The 19,853-nt window shown below is 44.1% G+C and overlaps 1 protein-coding gene across 1 annotated transcript in view; it reads right to left on the bottom strand.

The window, feature by feature from the left end:
• ANK3 (ankyrin 3) overlaps positions 1-19,609 on the bottom strand; it is a 400,513-nt gene extending 380,904 nt beyond the window's left edge. Inside the window, exon 1 of the mRNA XM_082222269.1 lies at positions 19,414-19,609. Within this exon, the coding sequence (XP_082078395.1) occupies positions 19,414-19,482 (69 nt within the window). The 5' untranslated portion in view covers positions 19,483-19,609. The remainder of the gene's footprint in view (positions 1-19,413) is intronic.
• Positions 19,610-19,853: the final 244 nt, after the last annotated feature.

The raw sequence follows: 19,853 nt of genomic DNA, 5'->3' as shown, positions 1-19,853 counted from the left end.
CCCAGTCCAAACCCCCTGATGATCTCTCCCAGCGGCTTCATATAGATGCTAAAAAGCATGGGGGAGAGGACAGAACCACAAGTGAGGGCCCAGGGGTCTGAACACTCATCCCCCACCACCACTTTCTGAACACAGCCCAGGAGGAAGGAGCGAAACCACTGTATAACAGTGCCTCCAGCTCCCAGCCCCTCTAGACAGTCCAGAAGGATGTTATGGTCGATTGTATCAAAGGCCGCTAAGAGATCCAGCAGAACTAGGAAACAGCTCTCACCTTTGTCCCTAGCTCACCGGATATCATCAACCAGCGCGACCAAGGCAGTTTCAGTCCCATGATGAGGCCTGAAGGGATCCAAATGGTCCGCATCCTCCAGGCGTGTCTGAAGTTGTTCAGCAACCACTCACTCAATCACCTTGCCCAAGAATGGAAGATTTGAGACTGGGCGATAGTTGCATGTCTGAATGGAGCACGAAGAAGGCTGGCTGGCTGGCTTTTGCATGCTTGGAATGTAGCCCACTATGCAAAAGGTGTGAATCACATCTGTTGTTCCATCCACTTCCCCCCACCTCACCCCATGGGCGCGTGACCCTCAGAAGGCTATCTTTGTCAAACTGAAAAAGTTTCAGTAGAGAATTTGCAGGGGCAGACTTTGGTCTTTGAAATTTCAGAAACTCCTGTGCAAGGTGAAAATTTGGTGGCCTCCGCCTCTCTCCTTCCATTCTGACTGTGTACTACGCCACAGTTGTGACACCCTGAGGTGCCCCATTCAACTTGGCACCCAGTGGGGGGGGGACCAGTCATGCTGCTCTAAATCCACTTCTAGAATTGTCAGGGGAAATGTTGATGCTCCTGATAAAGAACCATGGGAGGTAAGGAGAGCTGTTCCCCACAGCGTCTCTGAATGAATCTTCAGGTAAAAGCTGCTCACCCACCTCCACCCCTCAGGATTATGGGCCTGGCTGATTGAAGAAAGAAGGTCTGTGCACTTTTATTGTGAAACCTGCAAAAAGCAACGAGTCACCAGGCGGCTTCTCCGATTTCTATGAAATCACGAATGATACTAGAAACACCAAACACCTTCTCACACAATCCACACACGGAATAGCAAAAAAAAAGTAAGAGGGGGGTTAAAATAGCCTAAATACACTCAGAAGGGGTTCAAAATGTGGTGCTCCTGCAAAACGTGTGAAAATTCCTCAAAATATGAATTCAAACCTGGACAAAAAATACAGGCTGAGTTGCAGCTGTGAAATAATTTCTCAAAAGCATTCATTTTAATATGGCATTTGCAATCCAAAATGGCTCCATTGCCCTTCTACAGATAAATATTCAAGCTGCAGATTGGGCATGAGATCTGAATTACCAGTAGCTTTAAATACTTCTGTAATATTTCAGGCTTACCCAAACAGAACTGCTAGTTGATATACCAAAGGTACATAATGGTGGAGAGTAACCATGGAAACACTGTACAACTACACATTTTTCCATGGCAACCAGGCCTCCATGGAATACTAATGAGTGACCATGGCAACAGGAAGTTAAAGAGAGGATGTCTGGAGACCAAAATATTTCATGTATCATTTATAAAAGATTTTTTAAAAAATGACAACTGAATGTACACATTTGCTTTTTACAAATCCCAATTTCTGAAGTAAACAACCACAAAAAACAAAGTCACTGGAATGCTAAGTACCACTTTTATGTAAAATAAAAGCAAACAGAAAAAATATCTCACTGCTATATTAAACCAGAGTTCTTATGTTTTGATTGAACACAGACAGACATAACAACTTAGCACAGCGGAATGAATTCTGTATGTCCCAAAATTTCTATGAAATGCTGCATTCTGAGCTCTATGGGAAGAGAGCAAAAATTAAAATGAAAGACAACTGGAAAATATTCATATGCCTAAATTCAAAACGTTTTCTGTTTCTCAGCTCAAAAGCTGCGTGATGCTTCAGGCCTTTGGCCAACCTTGAGGCAAATGAAATGCAAAGAAAATTGGCATTTAAGGCAATTTTGCAAAATAAGAGAGGTGGACAGTGTTAAGGTATCATCCACATTACTGGTCAGAGGCAAAAATCACCTGCCATTTATAACATTGATGAACAACAAAGTGACCTACAGAAATATATGTCAACAAAACAAAATAATGTGAATATTAGCTCTTTGGTGGCAAGGCGACTAAACCAAATAAGCTGTACTGTTGTCAGGGTCCATGCATGCGTCAGACATAGAGAGAATCTTATGCTGGTTTGTCACTCTCTTGCCCTTTCCGCTCTCTCAAGCTTTAGGATAGCTCCCTCCCTTTCTCATTTTTAGAAGTGCCACATGCACACTTAACAATCCATTTTGAAAAGGAAACTTTTCTTAAAAGCGCAAAACTATTCTCAGTATAGGTGGGCAGATAATTCAGCTCTGTGATTAAAACCACCTTCCACTTCAAACTTGAAGAACCATTTCCCAGCCAGAGCTCAGCCTTGGAAAGGAACATGCACCATCTGAACTGACTACAATGAGGAAACCTCCAGAGCAGGCTCGCTGCAAAAAGGAAATGAAATAAAACGTATGTGTCTTCTTCATCCTAACCCCCTTGTTGTTTTATCTACTGTAGTCACATTGGCATGACTTTGATATGTTCCTCTGGGCAAGGATAGGAAATCTGGTACCAGCTGCACTTCCCAGAGGCATTCAAATGCCTATGACAGGAAGGCTCCCTTCCTCCTTCCCTCTCTTTTTGATGTTACAGGGTGTATGCAACACTTTCAGCTTAGATTATGGAGCTGCCAGAAGTCACCTTTTAATTCACAGGTAAAGAGTTTCATCTAAATCATCTGTTCTGGAGCTTGAACAAGAGGGATGAGATACAGTTTGTGGCATCTCATCACCTCCTATGATTTTATCTATCAGGGTGAAATTTCAATCCATGAGGCAAACGATGTGGTCTTGTGACACTGCTGTACAGTGAACTGCTGCCTGCCTTTCCCAAGCAGCCAAAGAGAAGAGAAATCTGCTAGTGGTTTATCGCCATTCGTATGAAATGTAAAGCTAAATCGGAACATTCAAACTCCATAGCCACATTTCTCCAAGTTGCTCCAAGTTCAGATATCAAGGCACAAACTTCAGACTGAAGAACACCCACATCTAGGCTAGCCACTTACTTTGCAGGGTGGTGATAATCTCTAGCTATAAGAATGGATAGCTGAGTGAATGAATGAACCAATGCAAATTTACAACTGCTGTCTACATAAACCGAGAACTTTTTAAAAATGTAGCTAAAGGAGCTACAGACAGATTGTAACCACCAGAACTATGTTAAACTAAGGCACACATCCTATGGCATGGCCCAGGGAAAGGAGTTTCCAGAAGCTGTGGGGAACAACTGGAAGTTCACCTAACTGGTCATCTGTCGCATATTTTGAAACATGAGTGAAGCACAAACCCTTAGGAGCTTTCATTGTGCATAACTAAATATAAACTAATAACATTAATGAGTGAGCAAAGCAGGCATACAGACCATAGGTTTGAACATCCATAGCTTTGCATAGCAAAGCCAGCTCACAATACTCTCTGTGTGAAGAAGCAGACACACACTGACATAATGTGACATGGAGGCCCATGCATTTACAAGATTCATACAAATTCCCCTTTAAGAAACAAACCCCACCTTTTGGGAGTAGTACGTATGCAAATTGGGCTTTCACATGGAGTGCCTACCTCACAAACATTATGTGCATGATGGATATGAAAGCTATGCATTGCACTCCCTTCTTCTGTGAGAAGGATCACTACCCTAGTAAGAGTGCAAGTTGGGCTGAAGCTGGTTAGTCCAGCCAACTCTGAGGACATCCTTGCACGTAATGCGAAGCCAGCATGAGCAGCTGAACAAGCCAGGATACGAAGCCATAAATCAAAGCTGGCTTCTTCAGCTGCTCACATGAAGGGAGGAGTGAAGTGGCTTCAAAGGAGCTCCCAAGTGATATTTGTGCATATCCTTGCTTTAAAAAAATAATAATTAAAGATTTCTTAGTTTACAAAAATAATGTTCATTGTCTGTTTTTTCAAGTTGTGTTTTCTACAGATCAGTTTCATATGTTGTGAAACATTGGTGCTGCACGCAGTATTAGGTTGGAAAGAAAAGAGGGGGAGGGTGGATAGGGTGGCAATGCCACTATTATTCTACTTTGTATATGTTTGGAGTTTTGTGTCAGTGTCACTTGTGTGGGTTCTCTTTCTATTTGCTTGTTATATTTCCTTGGTGGTGAGAGAGGTAGGGGTGGCCTAGGGATGGTTGGCTTGGCTTTGGTTGGCTTTCGTTAGATTTGTTTGTGGCAGGGGGGTTGGATTCTTGGGTCAGGTTAGCCATATTGATTCGTATGCTGTTGGCAGATTCTTGTTGTCTTGTTGGGCTACGTATGTGATAAAGGGGAACCATACCGGGGTGAAGGCATCTTCTTCTACTTCATATCCTGGCTTATTAAACAAGCATGTTTAGCCTAATGTTGCATGTGCAAGTGGCCAGAGTGCACCTGACATTTAAACCCAAGACCATTTAAGCCAAGACCTTTTGCTGTTGGGCCTATGCATTTTGTTACCTGCTTACTTGCATTTTAAATTAAAGCTGTTTTAAAAATCTAAGCATCCAAGAAGTAGGTGCTGGAGTTCTCTAATGAGCCACAAAATTTCCCCTAACCTCTACTTGCCCAATCTGGATATCCTGGTCTTGAATGCATTGTGCAGTTTTTATGCCAAGATCTCTCAGATGTTTTAAACTTTCAAGAGTTTTTGCAAAAATGTACTCCACCTCAGGGGTTTTTCCCCTTTCCCAGTATGAGATTGAAAGTAACTGGCATGTATGCATACATTTAGAAATTAGAAAATTGCACTTAGTCTTTGGAAAACCCACTGATAGGCTTTGAAAACCCATGATATAGTGCTTATTCCTATATTATCTTCTACAATTTCTGAGGATTAGGGACACAGAAGCCATTTGAAAAGGGGGGGGCTTGTCAATGTTAATCACCTCCACCAGTTTTTTTTCACCTTGGTTCATGCACACACAGAAAGAAAGCAGGATGCAAATTAAATTTGAAGAATCTGATGGCAAATATTCAGCAGTGCTCAAGAAGCCAGAAGAGTGGAAAAATACAAGGATCCCATTTTTTTTTTTATGTGAACATCCTCTGTTCCTGTTGTGCTTTTGTACAAATATGTAAAGGACTACAGCACCATCTACTGATATTTTACACATATTGCACTACTATAGTTCTCAGAAAGGTTACTTCAATTAATATTGATGGGGTGGAGCTTAAGTAGAATGGGAATCAGCAACTAGCAGTCAAATCATCAAATCTGATCCTCTGGTGTGCATCATCTACACCCTGTGTAAACCAATCCAGAGGAAGCTAGCCCAGATTCCCCAAAAACTTTAGGGAGGAATTCAGGGACAGAGGGGATTGGGTAACATTAGGTTTCTGCCCTGGGAGGTTGAACTTATTGTTCTTTACAGTGGAAAATGGTTGAGCCACCTTCACTTCAGCTGCATGTGTGTGGAGCAATTAATAGAAAGTTCTGCTTCTCTTCAGCTTTTGGCGAGAGATAGCATATTGAATGATAGCTACCACGGAGTTGAAAGGAGCAAAGAGGGTTGAAGGCTGCGATCAAAACAGCTGATCAGCATATGGAAGGAAGGGTAGAAGAACTGGTTATTTTTGGCAGTGAGCTTTCATCATGTTGCCCCCTTCATTCTTTCATGATGGCTCTCTGCTTCTGCACCTCCTCACTGGTCCACCCCAATATCATACTGCTTGAAGCGTTCAGAGAGCAAGTGAGTTTACACAGAAGAGAAAGCTCACATTTACAGATCAAGTGTCCCTATTTTCCATTAACAGTCCAAGGTTTACAGAAGCTGTCCCAGTCCCTGACTGGATCCTGGGACATCCCTATTTTCCCTACAGAACCGTTAGAAGACATCTGTATAGGGAAGTTTTTTTAATGCTTAATTTGTTGTATATATTTATGTGTGTTGGAAGCCACCCAGAGTGGCTGGGGCAACCCAAACAGATAGGCAGGGTATAAATAATGAAATTATTATTATTATATTATTATTATCATCAATGAAATGTTGGAGGGTATGCATTTAAGAGAGAATTCTGTGGTGTCTTCTGTAGGCGGTGGGGACGCGTCAAAACAATCTACAGTGGTACCTCTGGTTACGTACTTAATTCGTTCCGGAGGTCCGTTCTTAACCTGAAATTGTTCTTAACCTGAAGCACCACTTTAGCTAATGGGGCCTACCACTGCTGCCGTGCCGCCGCCGCCCGATTTCTGTTCTCATCCTGAAGCAAAGTTCTTAACCCGAGGCACTATTTCTGGGTTAGCGGAGTCTGTAACCTGAAGCATATGTAACCTGAAGCGTCTGTAACCCGAGGTACCACTGTATAGCTGATTTTCAAAAAACTCTTACAGACAAGTATTGGTTAACAAAAAAGCAGGGTTTGTGAGGTATAGTGGTTAGCTACACTGGCCTGTTCCCCTCACAGTGCATTTTTAAGGTAAGGACTGTCTGCAGCTATAATGCCCTTTGGCAGGAGCCAATGGGAGTTATCAGGTTTTATGTAGGACGGTCTAGCTTGTCAGGTTAGGCCACCAAGCCAGCAACCTCTTTTCTTCTCCTCTCTTTGCATTCAGCCAGAAGGAAATTTTGTTCACCCACCCAGATAGGCCCTTTTTACCAACGCTAGGCCAAAATCCACCTCTGTTTTCACAAAGTATCACACATGCAAAAACAGGATGCAACATTCTTGCTATCTCTCACAGGGAGCAGAGGAAATAGTTTTCTCTTAAAAATTTGGACAGGGACACTGCTTACCTTAGGTAAATGTGGTGGTAGAGGGTTCTCTTCTATTTCTTCTACTTTAAAACATCATGTTGTGTTGTTCCAAAACCATTGAAGAATATGGGCCAGTGGGAAGCAGCCAATAGACACTTCCTGGAGTGGCATGGCAGGAATACGTCACATTGCATTGCGTCACTCCATACCCATTAGGAAGTGGCAGCTATGGAGACAGAGAGAGCTTTGTCCTGCTTTTGAGTGGTGCCGGGCATTTGTTTTGAAAGGGAAAGGGAAAAAAATCCCTCTGCAACCTCGCATGGTTAAAGCAAATGTCAGCCTTCGCCCTATCCATTCTCCAAATATTTTGGAGAAAATTCTCTTTCCTCTTCAGTCCTGCCCGAAACACTCTGCAAATTGTAAAAAAAAAAAGGAAGGAAGAGAGGAACCATTTTTGGCCAACACTTGGGCCATTATGGACATGGAGGGAGACAACTGCAGCTGGATCACCACAGCATCCTTTCTTCTCATTTTTAAAAGATGTTATAGCCAGCCATTAAAATATTAAATTATCTTGTTTTTACAGCAAAATGGTGCTTCTTCAAAGTGTATTTGTTTATTATTTATTACAAGTATTTATATACCACTATTCATTAAAAAAAAACCAGAATGGTTTACAACAGTTTTACATGAAAGCATATAAAACTTTAAAACCAGAAATCAGCTAATTATTATGGAAAGATATTGTCTTCATTGCCTGCAGGAGTCTGACGGAGTTGAAGAATCTTCAGCAGGCATTTAGAAGTTGAAACAGAAGGTCTATGCCAAATCTCTATTGATACAGGGAAGTTTTTAATGTTTGATGTTTTATTGTGTTTTTATATGTGTTGGAAGCCGCCCAGAGTGGCTGGGGCAACTCAGTCAGAGGGGCGGGGTATAAGCAACAACGGCAGTATTCCACAAGACTGGGTTGATTACATTAAAAGGTTAGTTTCTTGTTGCTATCAAACAAACCTCACCAACTCAGGGAATATGTGCAGCAGGGCACCAACATTAAGGCAGCAAACACAAACTCAATTTTATTCTTGTAGTTATAATGATGGTATGATCAGAGTTTAAAATGCAAAAGTGCATGTGCTCAGAGTGCTCCTTTTTTCAGTGTTTATAAACACTTTTTTTCTTCTAATATATCAAGGATGTAGAAGCAGTTGTAAAGCATGAAATTGTTTGAAGGTGGGGGGGGGAGAGAGATGTTAATTGTGTGCTTCACAACAGAACACACACACAAGACATCTAAGACCATTAAATCCAGGGTCTAAAATTGCCTGGCCGCACTGCTTTTGACAAGAGCTGCTATAGATTTACCTGGAATAAGTCTCACAGAACACAATGGGACTTACATCTGAGTAGATACGCACAGGATTGTAAGTTTTGAAATGCATTCGTTTCCTCTCCATTTAGCAGTAAAGGATTTTGTTTTCATGGGCCATTTGGCTTACTGCATTTCTAAATCTAACCAGATAACTATGGAGCCGTTACTAAAACACAGCAGACCGTATGGGCCTACCTTATTTTAAGCATAGTTAGCTCTGTGGATATTTGCATCTCATATACTAGTAAACCGTTCTGAACAACAGACAAAAGCATGCTCAAACACGCACCTATTCTGGCACAGGAAAATCCAATACAGGGTAACTTGCTTTGAAATTATTGTAATACTGATGAACTATTGTACCAAATATGTAGAGGTGTTCTTGAAGTTTTGTGAATAAAAACAGCAAGGTTAAAAGACAAAAAAAGAGGTTTCGGTTTCCAGTAGTGCAAAACCTTCAATACTTTTCAATCCAAACCTCCAGTACCTTTTACAGTAATTCATGACATATGCTCTGATCAAAGTACCTAGTGAGCGGTGCAGCCGAGATTATTGTACTTACATCAGCAGCAGGTGCCATAGCAAGAACAAAAGGAAAGTCATAATCTTAGATAATACCAGAGCAAATGGGGGGGGGGGGAGACCTGTAGTCATCCAATATAGCAGCCTCAAGTTTAAACATTTTCCAATCCGTTCTCTATGTCTTTCAGACAGAAAGCTTTTCATGGGTGTCATGCTCGAGCGCCAAATTCATCTATGCGCTTGAAGTGGTGAGCAAGCGATGAGATGACAACAGCCGCAGGTGCCCCAAGTTTACTTTTGTCTGCCAGGAAGTCATATGACTTCCCTTAGTTTCCTATTAGTGCTTCGATTGACTTTAGTTCAAGTAACTAAGGTCAAATGTTCTAAAGAGCTGCTGGGAATGGAGGTTAAAAAGGACACACCCCTGACCTGCTGACTCCTAAAATGTCTATTGAATAAACTCGGCCACATGAATATACATTAGATGCATAAATATGGTGCACCATATGCATACCTAAGGGAGGAGACTACTTTCCATTAACATGTTTCCTCTGGTCACTTCTCAGTTAGACTACTCTAACACTCTACAGGAGACTGCTCCTGAAGACTGCCTTGTGCAGGCTGCAGAGAATGTGGAACAGCTATACTCAGCAAGTTAATATCCTACCGAAGAGATACTGCCTGAGGCGAAGTTATCCTCTACTACAGTGTTTCCCAACCGGTGTTCCGCGGCACACTACTGTGCCGTGAGACGTTGGCTGGTGTGCCGTGAGAGGGAGGCGGGCGAGTCGGGCGGTGAGAGGCGGCGGCGGCGAGGATCCGCGTCGAGCCGGGGGCGGCTCCGCGGTGGTGGTGCCGAGCGGCGGGGCAGCGCGTGCAAAAGGGAGGAGCGCGAGACAGCGGAGGAGGAGGAGGCCGGCATGTCCGGGCAGCAGCAGCAACAACAGCAGCAGCAACTCCCGGCGACGGCTCCTCAAGCCCCGCCGCTGCCCCCTCCTCCGCCCGCTATCGCCGCCACCACCACAACAGCCGCCGCTGCCTCAGTTGCCGCCATCCCTCAGTCCCTCGCTCTGCTGCCTCCTCCCACCCCCAAAGCTTGGAGGTTCCCCGGCAAGGGGGAGGGAAAAAACTTTCACTTTCGTGTGTCCCTCCCGGCGTGACGCTGCGCGCTGACGTCACGGGGCTGTAATGGTGGTGTGCCGCGAGATTTTTTTCAGTAAACAGGTGTGCCGTTGCCCAAAAAAGTTTGGGAAACACTGCTCTACTAGAAAAACAGGGCTTTTCCAGTGTCAGCATATAGAACCATAGAAATGCAGAGCTGGAAGAGACCCTAAGGGTCATTTACTCCAACTCCCTGAAATGCAGAAATCCCAGCTAAAGCATCCATGACAGATGGCCATCCAACCTCTGCTTAAAAACCTCCAAGGAAGGAGAGTCCACAACCTCCCAAGGCAGACTGTTCCATCAACAGCTTTTACATGATCTTTAGGAGACCACCTTCTTGTTCAATGAGACCTTCAGAAGGCTGGGTCTTCTCTTCTGCAAACGAAATACAATTACTGCTGTTGCGTTCGTGTTTCTGTAAATTGCTTTTAATGAGCTGTTTTATTACTATTGAAACTGTCAGCCACTTCGAAGGCCTCTGTGGCAAAAAAAAAAGGCAGCCCGTAAATTTTAATGCACATTAAATAAGTCTGCTTAATGTATAAAGATATTCTAGCCCTAAGGGCATGCAATGTGTTCATTAAATTTGCAAAACAAAGGGTAATTTGTGGAATTCCCAGATAATATCCCAAGGTTAAGATATGAGGAGCCTTGCTAATGGTGCTTCAGTGGTTATACACAATACTAAGAGATATGGACTGAACTACAGGATACCCTACTTCTGGAATTAGAGATGGCGTGGTGCAGTAGTTATTGACTGCCAAGCTAGAGCTGCGAAGACCATGTTTACTTTGAGCCATCCATCGTCTTTCAGCCTAATCTACCACACAGGGCTGTTTTGGCCATAAGCGGGGTGGGGGTGGGGATGTATGCTGCCATTGTGTTAGCTACAGTGGTTTTCACAGTTCATTATGTGCCTTTGTGTTAAGATATAGAAAGCTACAGTGAACCAAGTTACCCAACCCCCCAGAATATATGGCTAGTAACTTCCATGATTCTTATGCTCGCTACCAAACCAGTCAGTTTGTGGCCGCCTTATTTCATCACCACCTTGCTATATGAATCAGCCTTAAGTCTGGGAATCGCTTGGGGCAAGATTATGGATGGGGAGATCTATACAAGTGTGCACCTCTCTTTCTTATTGCACCATCCCAGATTGAAAAGCAAAACTGTGACTATAATAAAACTCTAAACATCATATTCAACATTTTAAGCCTCTTCAATCTCTACCTCAATCTGCTCACCCTCTTCTCTACATGCACATTGGCACTAAGTTCAGCTTAGCTCCCAAGGCACAGCATGCAAATTTGTGCAGGCACTTGTTGGGTCCTAAAAAATGTGCTGTGCCTCTCCCTCATCTGTTTTCAATTAGCCTTAGCTTCGACACTCAACCCGCCTCACCAAATCTAAAGGGGGTCTCTAGCTAAAAATGCAAAATTTATTTGCCCTCCCTTTGCAAAACAAATGGCTGTATATTCTCTCGTGAATCTCCCTAGTAAAGTCATTCAAGATTTGACTTCAAAGACACAGTAGACCGGAACAAAAGATATCTTTCAAAAATTAAGGAGGAAAAATGTTCTGCATACACTTAAAATGCAAAACTGTGTGTATCTTGCAAGAGGGGATTGCTTTGATTCTCCTGTTAATTAAGAAAGTTACAGACGCATAACATTACTTAGTTGAAAATAATTTAATAACCTCCTAATTCTTATTTTAGCTCGTGCTTTCAGGCTCTCTTTAAAAAAGATTGCGCATACAAGATTGGATCCAAAAGCTGACAGAATATGCCGAATTAGATGGTCTATCAGAAAAAAATAAAGAATATAGCAAAACAGGAATTTGTTTCAAAATGGGAGGTTTTCAAAGAATATCTGAAAAACAAATATAGTAGTTTAAATTCAGGGCCTCCGAGGAGTCTGCCTGCCTCCTCCCACTCAGTCACCCTACAGCTGAGGGGGAGGTGGTGGGTGGACCGTTTGGGGCAGTGCGGAGCCTGTGGGCACCCAAGCCACTGTGTCACCCCCAGGAGAGACGTGTGGCTCGGGGCCACTGCAGGCCCTGCAGTTACTGCCGCCTGGCATTTTGCCACCCCCCTCAGTGGTGACACCCGGGGCATCCCATCCCCACTGCACCTCCTTCCTCCGGCCCTGTTACTTCCTGCACTTTGGACAACCATTCTTCCTTTGTGGGTCCTTCCACTGTCTTCCACCACCTGGTCATCTCCATCCAAGTGACAGGCAACAATAGTGACGCTTGTTCATTAAGGCACATCAAGCGGTTCTGTTCAGAGCAATGCCAACATGGGGCCCAAAACCAAAAGCTAATCAGACTAATCTGCACACCCAAACCCAGAATTGGCTTACTCTAACACATACCTACCACGTGAATATGGCTTTCCATTTCCTCATATCCATGCCAGCGGAATGGATACAAGGTGTTATTCCTACAGGAGTGTTTCACTCATGTCCATTGCCACTGGAGAAGCAATGTGAGGGTCAGCTCTTGAATTCTGGTTTAGATGGTCCAAAGGGGGGGGGGTCACTCAGATTTGCTCCCAATTTAGCTCATTTAACAGGATTTGAAGGTCCCCATCCTATGCAAACTTCAAGTCTTTGGTAATGCCCATATTACCAATTAATAGTGTGTACTGGTGGTTATCTGTACATAAGGACTGTTTATGTTATATGATTTTGTTTTTTAAGTTTGGTAGTGTTGGTTTTAAAACTCTCTTCTACACCCTGAAGCAGTCCACTCTTATCATCTCAAGTTTCTACCAACTCATTCACCCTTTCTCTCTCAACTGATTTGTTCCAAAACTCAACCTATGTAACTTATATATGTTGCAGAAACATACGGCGCAGCTTTCCATGGACTGTATCATTTGCATCTACAAGGGGGACGGCTGCGTATTTGCAAGTTTCTCCATGGGCAACCGCCCCCACCAAGGGCAAGGGAAAATAATCCTAGTCTAGGTGCAGCATTTACCTGCACCTAAAAGGCTCCTAGGAGGCTGGAGGGACATTGCTGCTGCTGTGAGTGCTGAAAGGAAGACCCCCCTCACTGCTGCAAGGCCTATTTCCACCTGGCCTAGGGGTGGGGCCCAGGCTCACCTTGAACAGATAAAAGAGGCTGCTGGGAGGCCAGAGGGACATTACTGAAACAACTCTTGGGCTGGAGCAACTGCCAAAAATGTTTTACAACGTTTTAAACAGTTCTAATTTGGGTTCCTCTGGTTTGTTTTTGTTGGGTTGGGGTTGGTTAAATGTTTAGTTGGGCTTTGTGGTTATTTTAATTTGGGTATAAGTGTAAACTCTTATTATTGTTGTTATTGGTTTCTATTGACTTATTGGTTTGTTTGTTGCCTGTATAGGACATTCTGTTTCTTAATGTTTGGTGTTTTGTTGTGGTTTTATATATGTTGTAAGCTGCCCAGAGTGGCTGGGGGCAGAGCCTCAGTTATGTATTGATTTTTACTTATGGAAGGCAGCTGCCCCCCTTGGATACGTCCATGGGGGGGCACAGGAAGGAATCAAGGTTGTAAGGGGGTCACAGTCAGAAAAAGGCTGAGAGCCTGGTGGTCCTGCTCCTGCCTCTCTCCACCTGGCCTGGGGGGGGGGGGGCTGACAGGCTTCCTAAGGACTGCAGGGAATGGGGTATTTTGGGGGAAGTTTTGTTGCGAGTTTTTGCTGCTGTTATTGATATTAATTTCTTGTATCTTTTTATGTGGAAAATGTTCAGTTTGGTTATGTAGTTTTTGATGTGTTTTATTTTTATGACTACTTTACTATGTTTGTAATTATATAAATCTTTTCATATTGTAAGCCGCCTTGAGCATTGTTTAACTGTGTGAAGGTGGCATACAAAGAAAATGATGATGATGAAACACTGATCTAGGGAACATGAAAGTTTAAGTGCTCTTTTCCTGGAGTTGCTTTTATGAAATGTTCCAAAAGTGTAACTTTTATTTTTGAATGTATGGTGGGTGGGTGTTTTTTAAGTGAAAACCAGTTATTTAAAAGGTGCAGTAATAAGCCCAAGCTACACACAAGAATTCACTCAAATGGAGTGGTGGGTGCTATGATGAAAATTGCAGATGTGTAAATGGGTAATATACAACTAACTCACACTTAGAGTAGACTCATTGATTTAACTGGATATACTCTAACCAAGAACCATTTTGTTCAGTGTCTTACATGGATTTTTCAAATTACACAGCTATGACTGGGTTCTTGTAGTCTTGGGACTTTTGAAGTGAGAGGATCAAAATCCTGATCCCTTGTTAAGTTGCTTATCTTGGAAGGGCTTTACCAATTTATATGTCATTTAGATAATAAAGAGTAGCAGGTACTTTGATTCAGTGGCTCCAGCAATGTATTCCAACAAACAGGAGCTTCCCCACTAATTTCTACAAGACAAATAGATCCTATTCAAAATGCATCATACTATTTGTGTCCTTACACCACAAATTGTTCTTCAAACACAACCACACTGCTGTTCCTTTACTACTGGTATTATAGGGCTCCACTGTCATTCTGCCAATGACATTTGGATTTAGCCAAGTTTCTAAGACGTCCATTGTATCAATAGCCACATTTAAACTCACAGGCTCCCAGGATGTGTGTGCAACCACTATTACAGTACTTTACTTACTTACTTACTTACTTACTTACTGATGCACATGTTTAAAGAGAACTATTATAACGTTAAAGAGGGACCCGGGTGGTGCTGTGGGCAAAACCTCAGTGCCCAGGACTTGCTGATCGCAAGGTTGGCGGTTCGAATCCCCGCGGTGGGGTGAGCTCCCGTTGTTCGGTCCCAGCTCCTGCCCACCTAGCAGTTCGAAAGCACTCTTAAGTGCTAGTAGATAAATAGGAACCGCTTTATAGTGGGAAGGTAAACGGCATTTCCGTGTGCTGCGCTGGTGCTGGCTTGCCAGCTGCAGCTTCGTCACGCTGGCCACGTGACCCGGAAGTGTCTTCGGACGGCGCTGGCTCACGGCCTCTTGAGCAAGATGAGCACGCAACCCTAGAGTCAGACACAACTGGCTCGTACGGGCAGGGGTACCTTGACCTTTTATTATAACGTATGAGAGAATAGAGCTTTACTCAAATGCTCAGTACTAGAGAGGTGGATTTTGCCTTCCATGTATACAAACTGCAAAGGACTACAGCGCCAAATCTGTGTTCTTCCCACACCTGCTGGCTTAGCTGCTACTTACTTAAATGCTCCTAGACCACTTTGCTTTATACACCAATGCTATGAGTTGCACTGTGTTCTGTAAGAGAACAGTTCCATCAGTGCAAGCATTTCTGCTTCCCTGACAGAACAATCTACCAATGCCCTCCCCACCACGACATACTATGTTGGGAGCCATGACGAAGCTTCATGCTCCGGCACCGGGGGGCAGAGAGCAGGTGGGGGTGGGGGTGGTGCGCCGCCCGCAGGGGCATGGTCCATGTCCTGGGGGCAGGGCACGCCACCTGCGGGGGCATGGCACCCAGTGCGGGGGGTGGCAGCTGCGATGGCACCCCACCGGGATTGCACTGCTGGGGGCGGTGAGCTCTCCCCGCACTCCCCTTCCTCCACCAGTGTCTGGGGGTTTTCCCAACCCTTTCCCCCAGCAGATTTGGGGAGGTCATGGGCAACACATAGGAGGAGAAGTGAGGGAGAATGCCCCATTGCATTAGTGGAAATCATGCTAACTTCTGCTACTGCAATGAGGTACTTGGATATGCTCCTGTAGGACTGATGCAATTAATTTATACATTAGCAAATGGCTGCAACTACCCCACCCCATACACATGGGATGTTATAGCTATTAAAAAACTTCGTAAAGAAACTGAAAGTAAAATTCATTTGTCGCTGATTGAATTTGAAGCTAATCTTACAGTTTCAACTGAAAGACACCCTAGAGCTTCTGGGCAACAAGCCAACACAATATGCTTTATCACATATCCAAATCTTTTCTTTCTTCTTCTTAATGGGAAAGGTTTTGTTTAGCACCACAAGCAGTGTATAAGTACATTATATTTTGTGTCTTACCCTTGAGACCCAAATCGTGTAATTACAGAACAGTTCAAAAAGCAGGAACTATTCAACAGTAGCTTGTCTAGCAGTAGAACAACCTAATAAAATGAGGCCTTATGCAAAATGAACCTTAAGATATATTGAATGGGTTTCAGCGCACAGTAGACCAAAAGACAGTGGTATTTCAATGATAGTTGAAGAAGAACTGAGTTATGTAAGCATAAGGTGGCAAAGGATAGGTAGAAATTTCCTGGACAATGGCTTCACGCAACTCTTAAAAAGCATTATTTGCAACAAATATTTTTGTCAACCTGATATAGACTGCAGAGGAGAAATAAAAATGTGCTGCATTGCAATATATTCTTTTACAATGGCGAGCCATTTTAAGCCTCATGTGAAAATGTTTGCATTATTATAGGCCAGTGCTAGATCCTTTGCATTACTGGGGCCATCAGCTATTGTAATAGTAACATATACATGTATCAGTTGGGTTTACACAATACTTCAGAACTCTGCTCCAACCTTATATGTGAAGCTAGCATGCTCACCTGCCTCTACCATCTATACCAGGGTACCCCATCCAAATGGAACCTATGTATGTACAATCCCATCTACATGGACCAACATCATGCAATCCAGGAGTCTGCCATCTGACTTTGACCTACACACAAAGGATTCTATGTGTGAAGGTCACCTTGATGGGATGGGTCATCCCCAAGTAGGTGGTGGAGGCGTGGTCAGCCCCCCAAGTCTATGTGTAGGGCTTGGGGATTAAACTTCACAGATATCATCCAAACTGGTACATTGTTTCACTAAAGGCATAACTGGTTGACAATTTGCTGCCAAACAAAGCTCAAGATTTTGTCATTTGTATACAAAGCTTTAAACAACATAGAGCCTGATTGTTTAAGAAACTGCCTTCTTCCATACGTCCTATTCAGTCACTGAGGTCACTGGTAAAGGCCTTCCTGATGGTGCCACTCACCTCCAAGGTTCATTGGACAACTACTTGGAGCAGCACATTCACTGTGATGGCACCCACATCATGGCGCATACTCCCTTCTGACATGTGTGGCATGTGATGTGTGTGTGTTTTTCCCTTTTTTGTTACTGTTAAAAACATTTATTTAGACAAGTCTTTGAGGAGTAACAACATTGCCTTTCATTCTCATTTTGTATGCCCTTCAGATTTGTGCATATATTTTTTTGGTATTCTATACTTCTACTTTTAATATGCTGCATACCACTTTTTTCTACAAATTATCATTTTTAAAAAATCAATAAATCATTGAAGGGGAATAGTGAGTAAGGTGGATCCAGAGGTATGCAATGTTAGGGTTGCAGCCATTGTGCTTTCATACTATTTTGGTCATATGTATGACCTTCTACCTCAGAGTGAGCTCAAACCACACCATAAAGTTTGATAGCCAACCTGAAGTGAAGAGGAAGGAAAAGTACATCTTGGAAACAAAAACATTGTTATATTCTTTCACCAGGTATTAAGTCGTTTGTTATACACAAGCAATACCCACAAAAAGTAGAGCGGCCCGCACACTGGCAGGGTGACTGGTTTCTTTGGAATACTAATACAAAACACAGTTCAAACTAGTGAGCTTCCAATACCAGTGCAAGAAATCTTGTCCATTTAGCTTTAAATTTATTCACTGCTAATTCCCAAGAAGTGGATTCTCCCACTTGGTGCACATCTATGCCACATACTAAAAACTGGCTTCATTATCATTCTGTTTGAACTAATTCAAAGGATGCCTCTATTATACTGTATTTTTGCAAGATGGTCCCTTCAAGTCCCAGGTCAAAAGCAATTGGACTATATCCAGGCCACAGAGAAAGCGGTTTGTGCGTGAGGTTCGCCTCACTAAAAGGAAAGATATCCCCCTCTTGTCCCAAAGATTCGACTGTGGGTTCTGAAATGTGCAAGGGATGTTCTCTGCTTAAACAGAAAGACTTGCCTGAAAGCTGAAACTGATTCGGTTCAAGGCACAACATAGGAGTCACTTGACAGGCGTGCTAACCCAGTCTTCAGAGTTTGCCTCCAGATTTTAACTCAGTCGGGACAATCAAACAACACTCAGAAGCATTAACAGGCCCTCTGATATTGTGACCGTCGTCCACAGAACATGGACCACGTTCCACACAAATTACTGAACAACATTCAAAGTTAAATCCCTGTTGTATTTACTAAACCCGTTCACTAACATTTCAGCTTCCTTATGCATTCAAGCACACTGCAAGCACAAGCAAGGCAGCAATGAGAGTTTCTCAGTCCCATCATATGCAAGTTTATTTGCAAGCATGTCCAACTGAGATCAAAGTAATTTCCTTTCAAATAAGTTCTTATTGGATTTGCCACCATGCTCTCTTCAGTTAGTAGTGTCTTTACCTCCCAGGCAAGCGATGCTGTTGACAAGGATTACCTGAAGCTACAGGTGCGATTGCATTTGACACAGAGCCAACAGGTTCAAAGAGAACTACACCCACTATTATGTTATAAAGAGCACGAAACTTCTAACACAGAGATTGACAGAACATAGACCGCCAATGTGGACCTCCAGCCTATTTCCGGTAGATAGCCTAGCATCTGCTTAACAGTGAAGAGAACCTGCTCCAAAACAAATAAACACTGGATTGAATGGACTTTAGGATGACCCAGCAAGACACTTCCAGAATACACTCCCTTAAGAATTTGGATCACTTAACACAGTTGAGTATTACTCAGAATAGATCTGTTGAAATTAACAGACTTCACTTAGCCATGTTTATTAATGGGCTTCCTCGGAGTAAAACTTCGTTTAATACAACTCATAGATTTGGATCTCTTGTCAATTAAGCCATTAACTCTTGCTCTTAATTTTATTTGTGCAGCACAAGGATACTAATTAAAAGAAAGTAGTCCCTGCTAAGGCTAAGCCAAAACTAAATTTTATATAGCTTTAATTCTATCAGTGGTGAACTGCTTTTTAAAAAAATGACTTTTTGATGTTTTTAGCTGGTTCTTCTTTTTGTCTGTAAACCGCCTGGAGTCCCTCAGAGGAAAACAAACAACGCTATCCCAGTCCTCGCTTGTTTCCTTGCTTCAAACCCTTCCAAGCTCGCAGCAGGACGGGATTTTTTTCATGTAGGGGAAACCTGAGAACCCGCTTCCCTCCTCACGCTGCTTCCTCAATGGGAAGCAGGACCCGCCGCCGCGAACGGGATGAGGGCGCGAACCGCCTCACGCGCGGCAGCCCCGTCTCTCCTCAGAAGCCAGCCTCGTGGGCTTCCGCGCGGCTCCCGACAGGCTCGTAGCCCGAAGCGCGCTCGCCTCAGGTGTGACCGACGCCTCGAGTCCACCCTCGGCTCCTCGGAGCGCGGCACGGAAAGGTCACTGCGCTTCAGCTTGTCTTCCCGGAAGGCGGCAAGAGACAGAGAGAGACGCAGAAGAGGGAAAGCTCACGAAGAAACCGGAGGGTGGGGGGAACGGGCCGCCCGGTGTCTCACCTGGTCCAGTTCTCGGGCATCCCCGCCTGGAGAAAAGGCGGCGGAGGCGGAGGAAGAGGAGGAGGCCATGTTGCAAGGCTCTCTCTCTCTTTCTCTCGCCCAGACACACCTCTTTATCCCGTGGAGCAAAGGAGAGGCGAGCAGGAGCCCAGTTCGGCCGAGCTCCCTCACGGGCTGCGCGCAACTTCGCTCGAGGAAGTTCTCCAAGCGCGCTGCCGGGTTACCTCAGCGCGCGCGCGCGCGCGCCGCTCTCTCCCCTCAGGGGCCGCCAACAGGTTAAGGCAGGAGCCTGAGAAGGCGGGGGCGGGGGCGGCGGGCGGGCGGAGAGACCCGCCGCGAGTTCCCAGCTCGTTGGCCCCGCCCTCCCCCCGCACACCAGAGAAACCGGGAGGCGGGGCCCGGCCACGCCACGCCACGCGCGGCGCCCAGGTGAAGGTTTC

The sequence above is a fragment of the Podarcis vaucheri genome (assembly GCF_965113315.1).
Source record: "Podarcis vaucheri genome assembly, chromosome: 5".
NCBI lineage: Eukaryota > Metazoa > Chordata > Lepidosauria > Squamata > Lacertidae > Podarcis > Podarcis vaucheri.
This window is presented reverse-complemented; position numbering and strand designations above follow the sequence as displayed.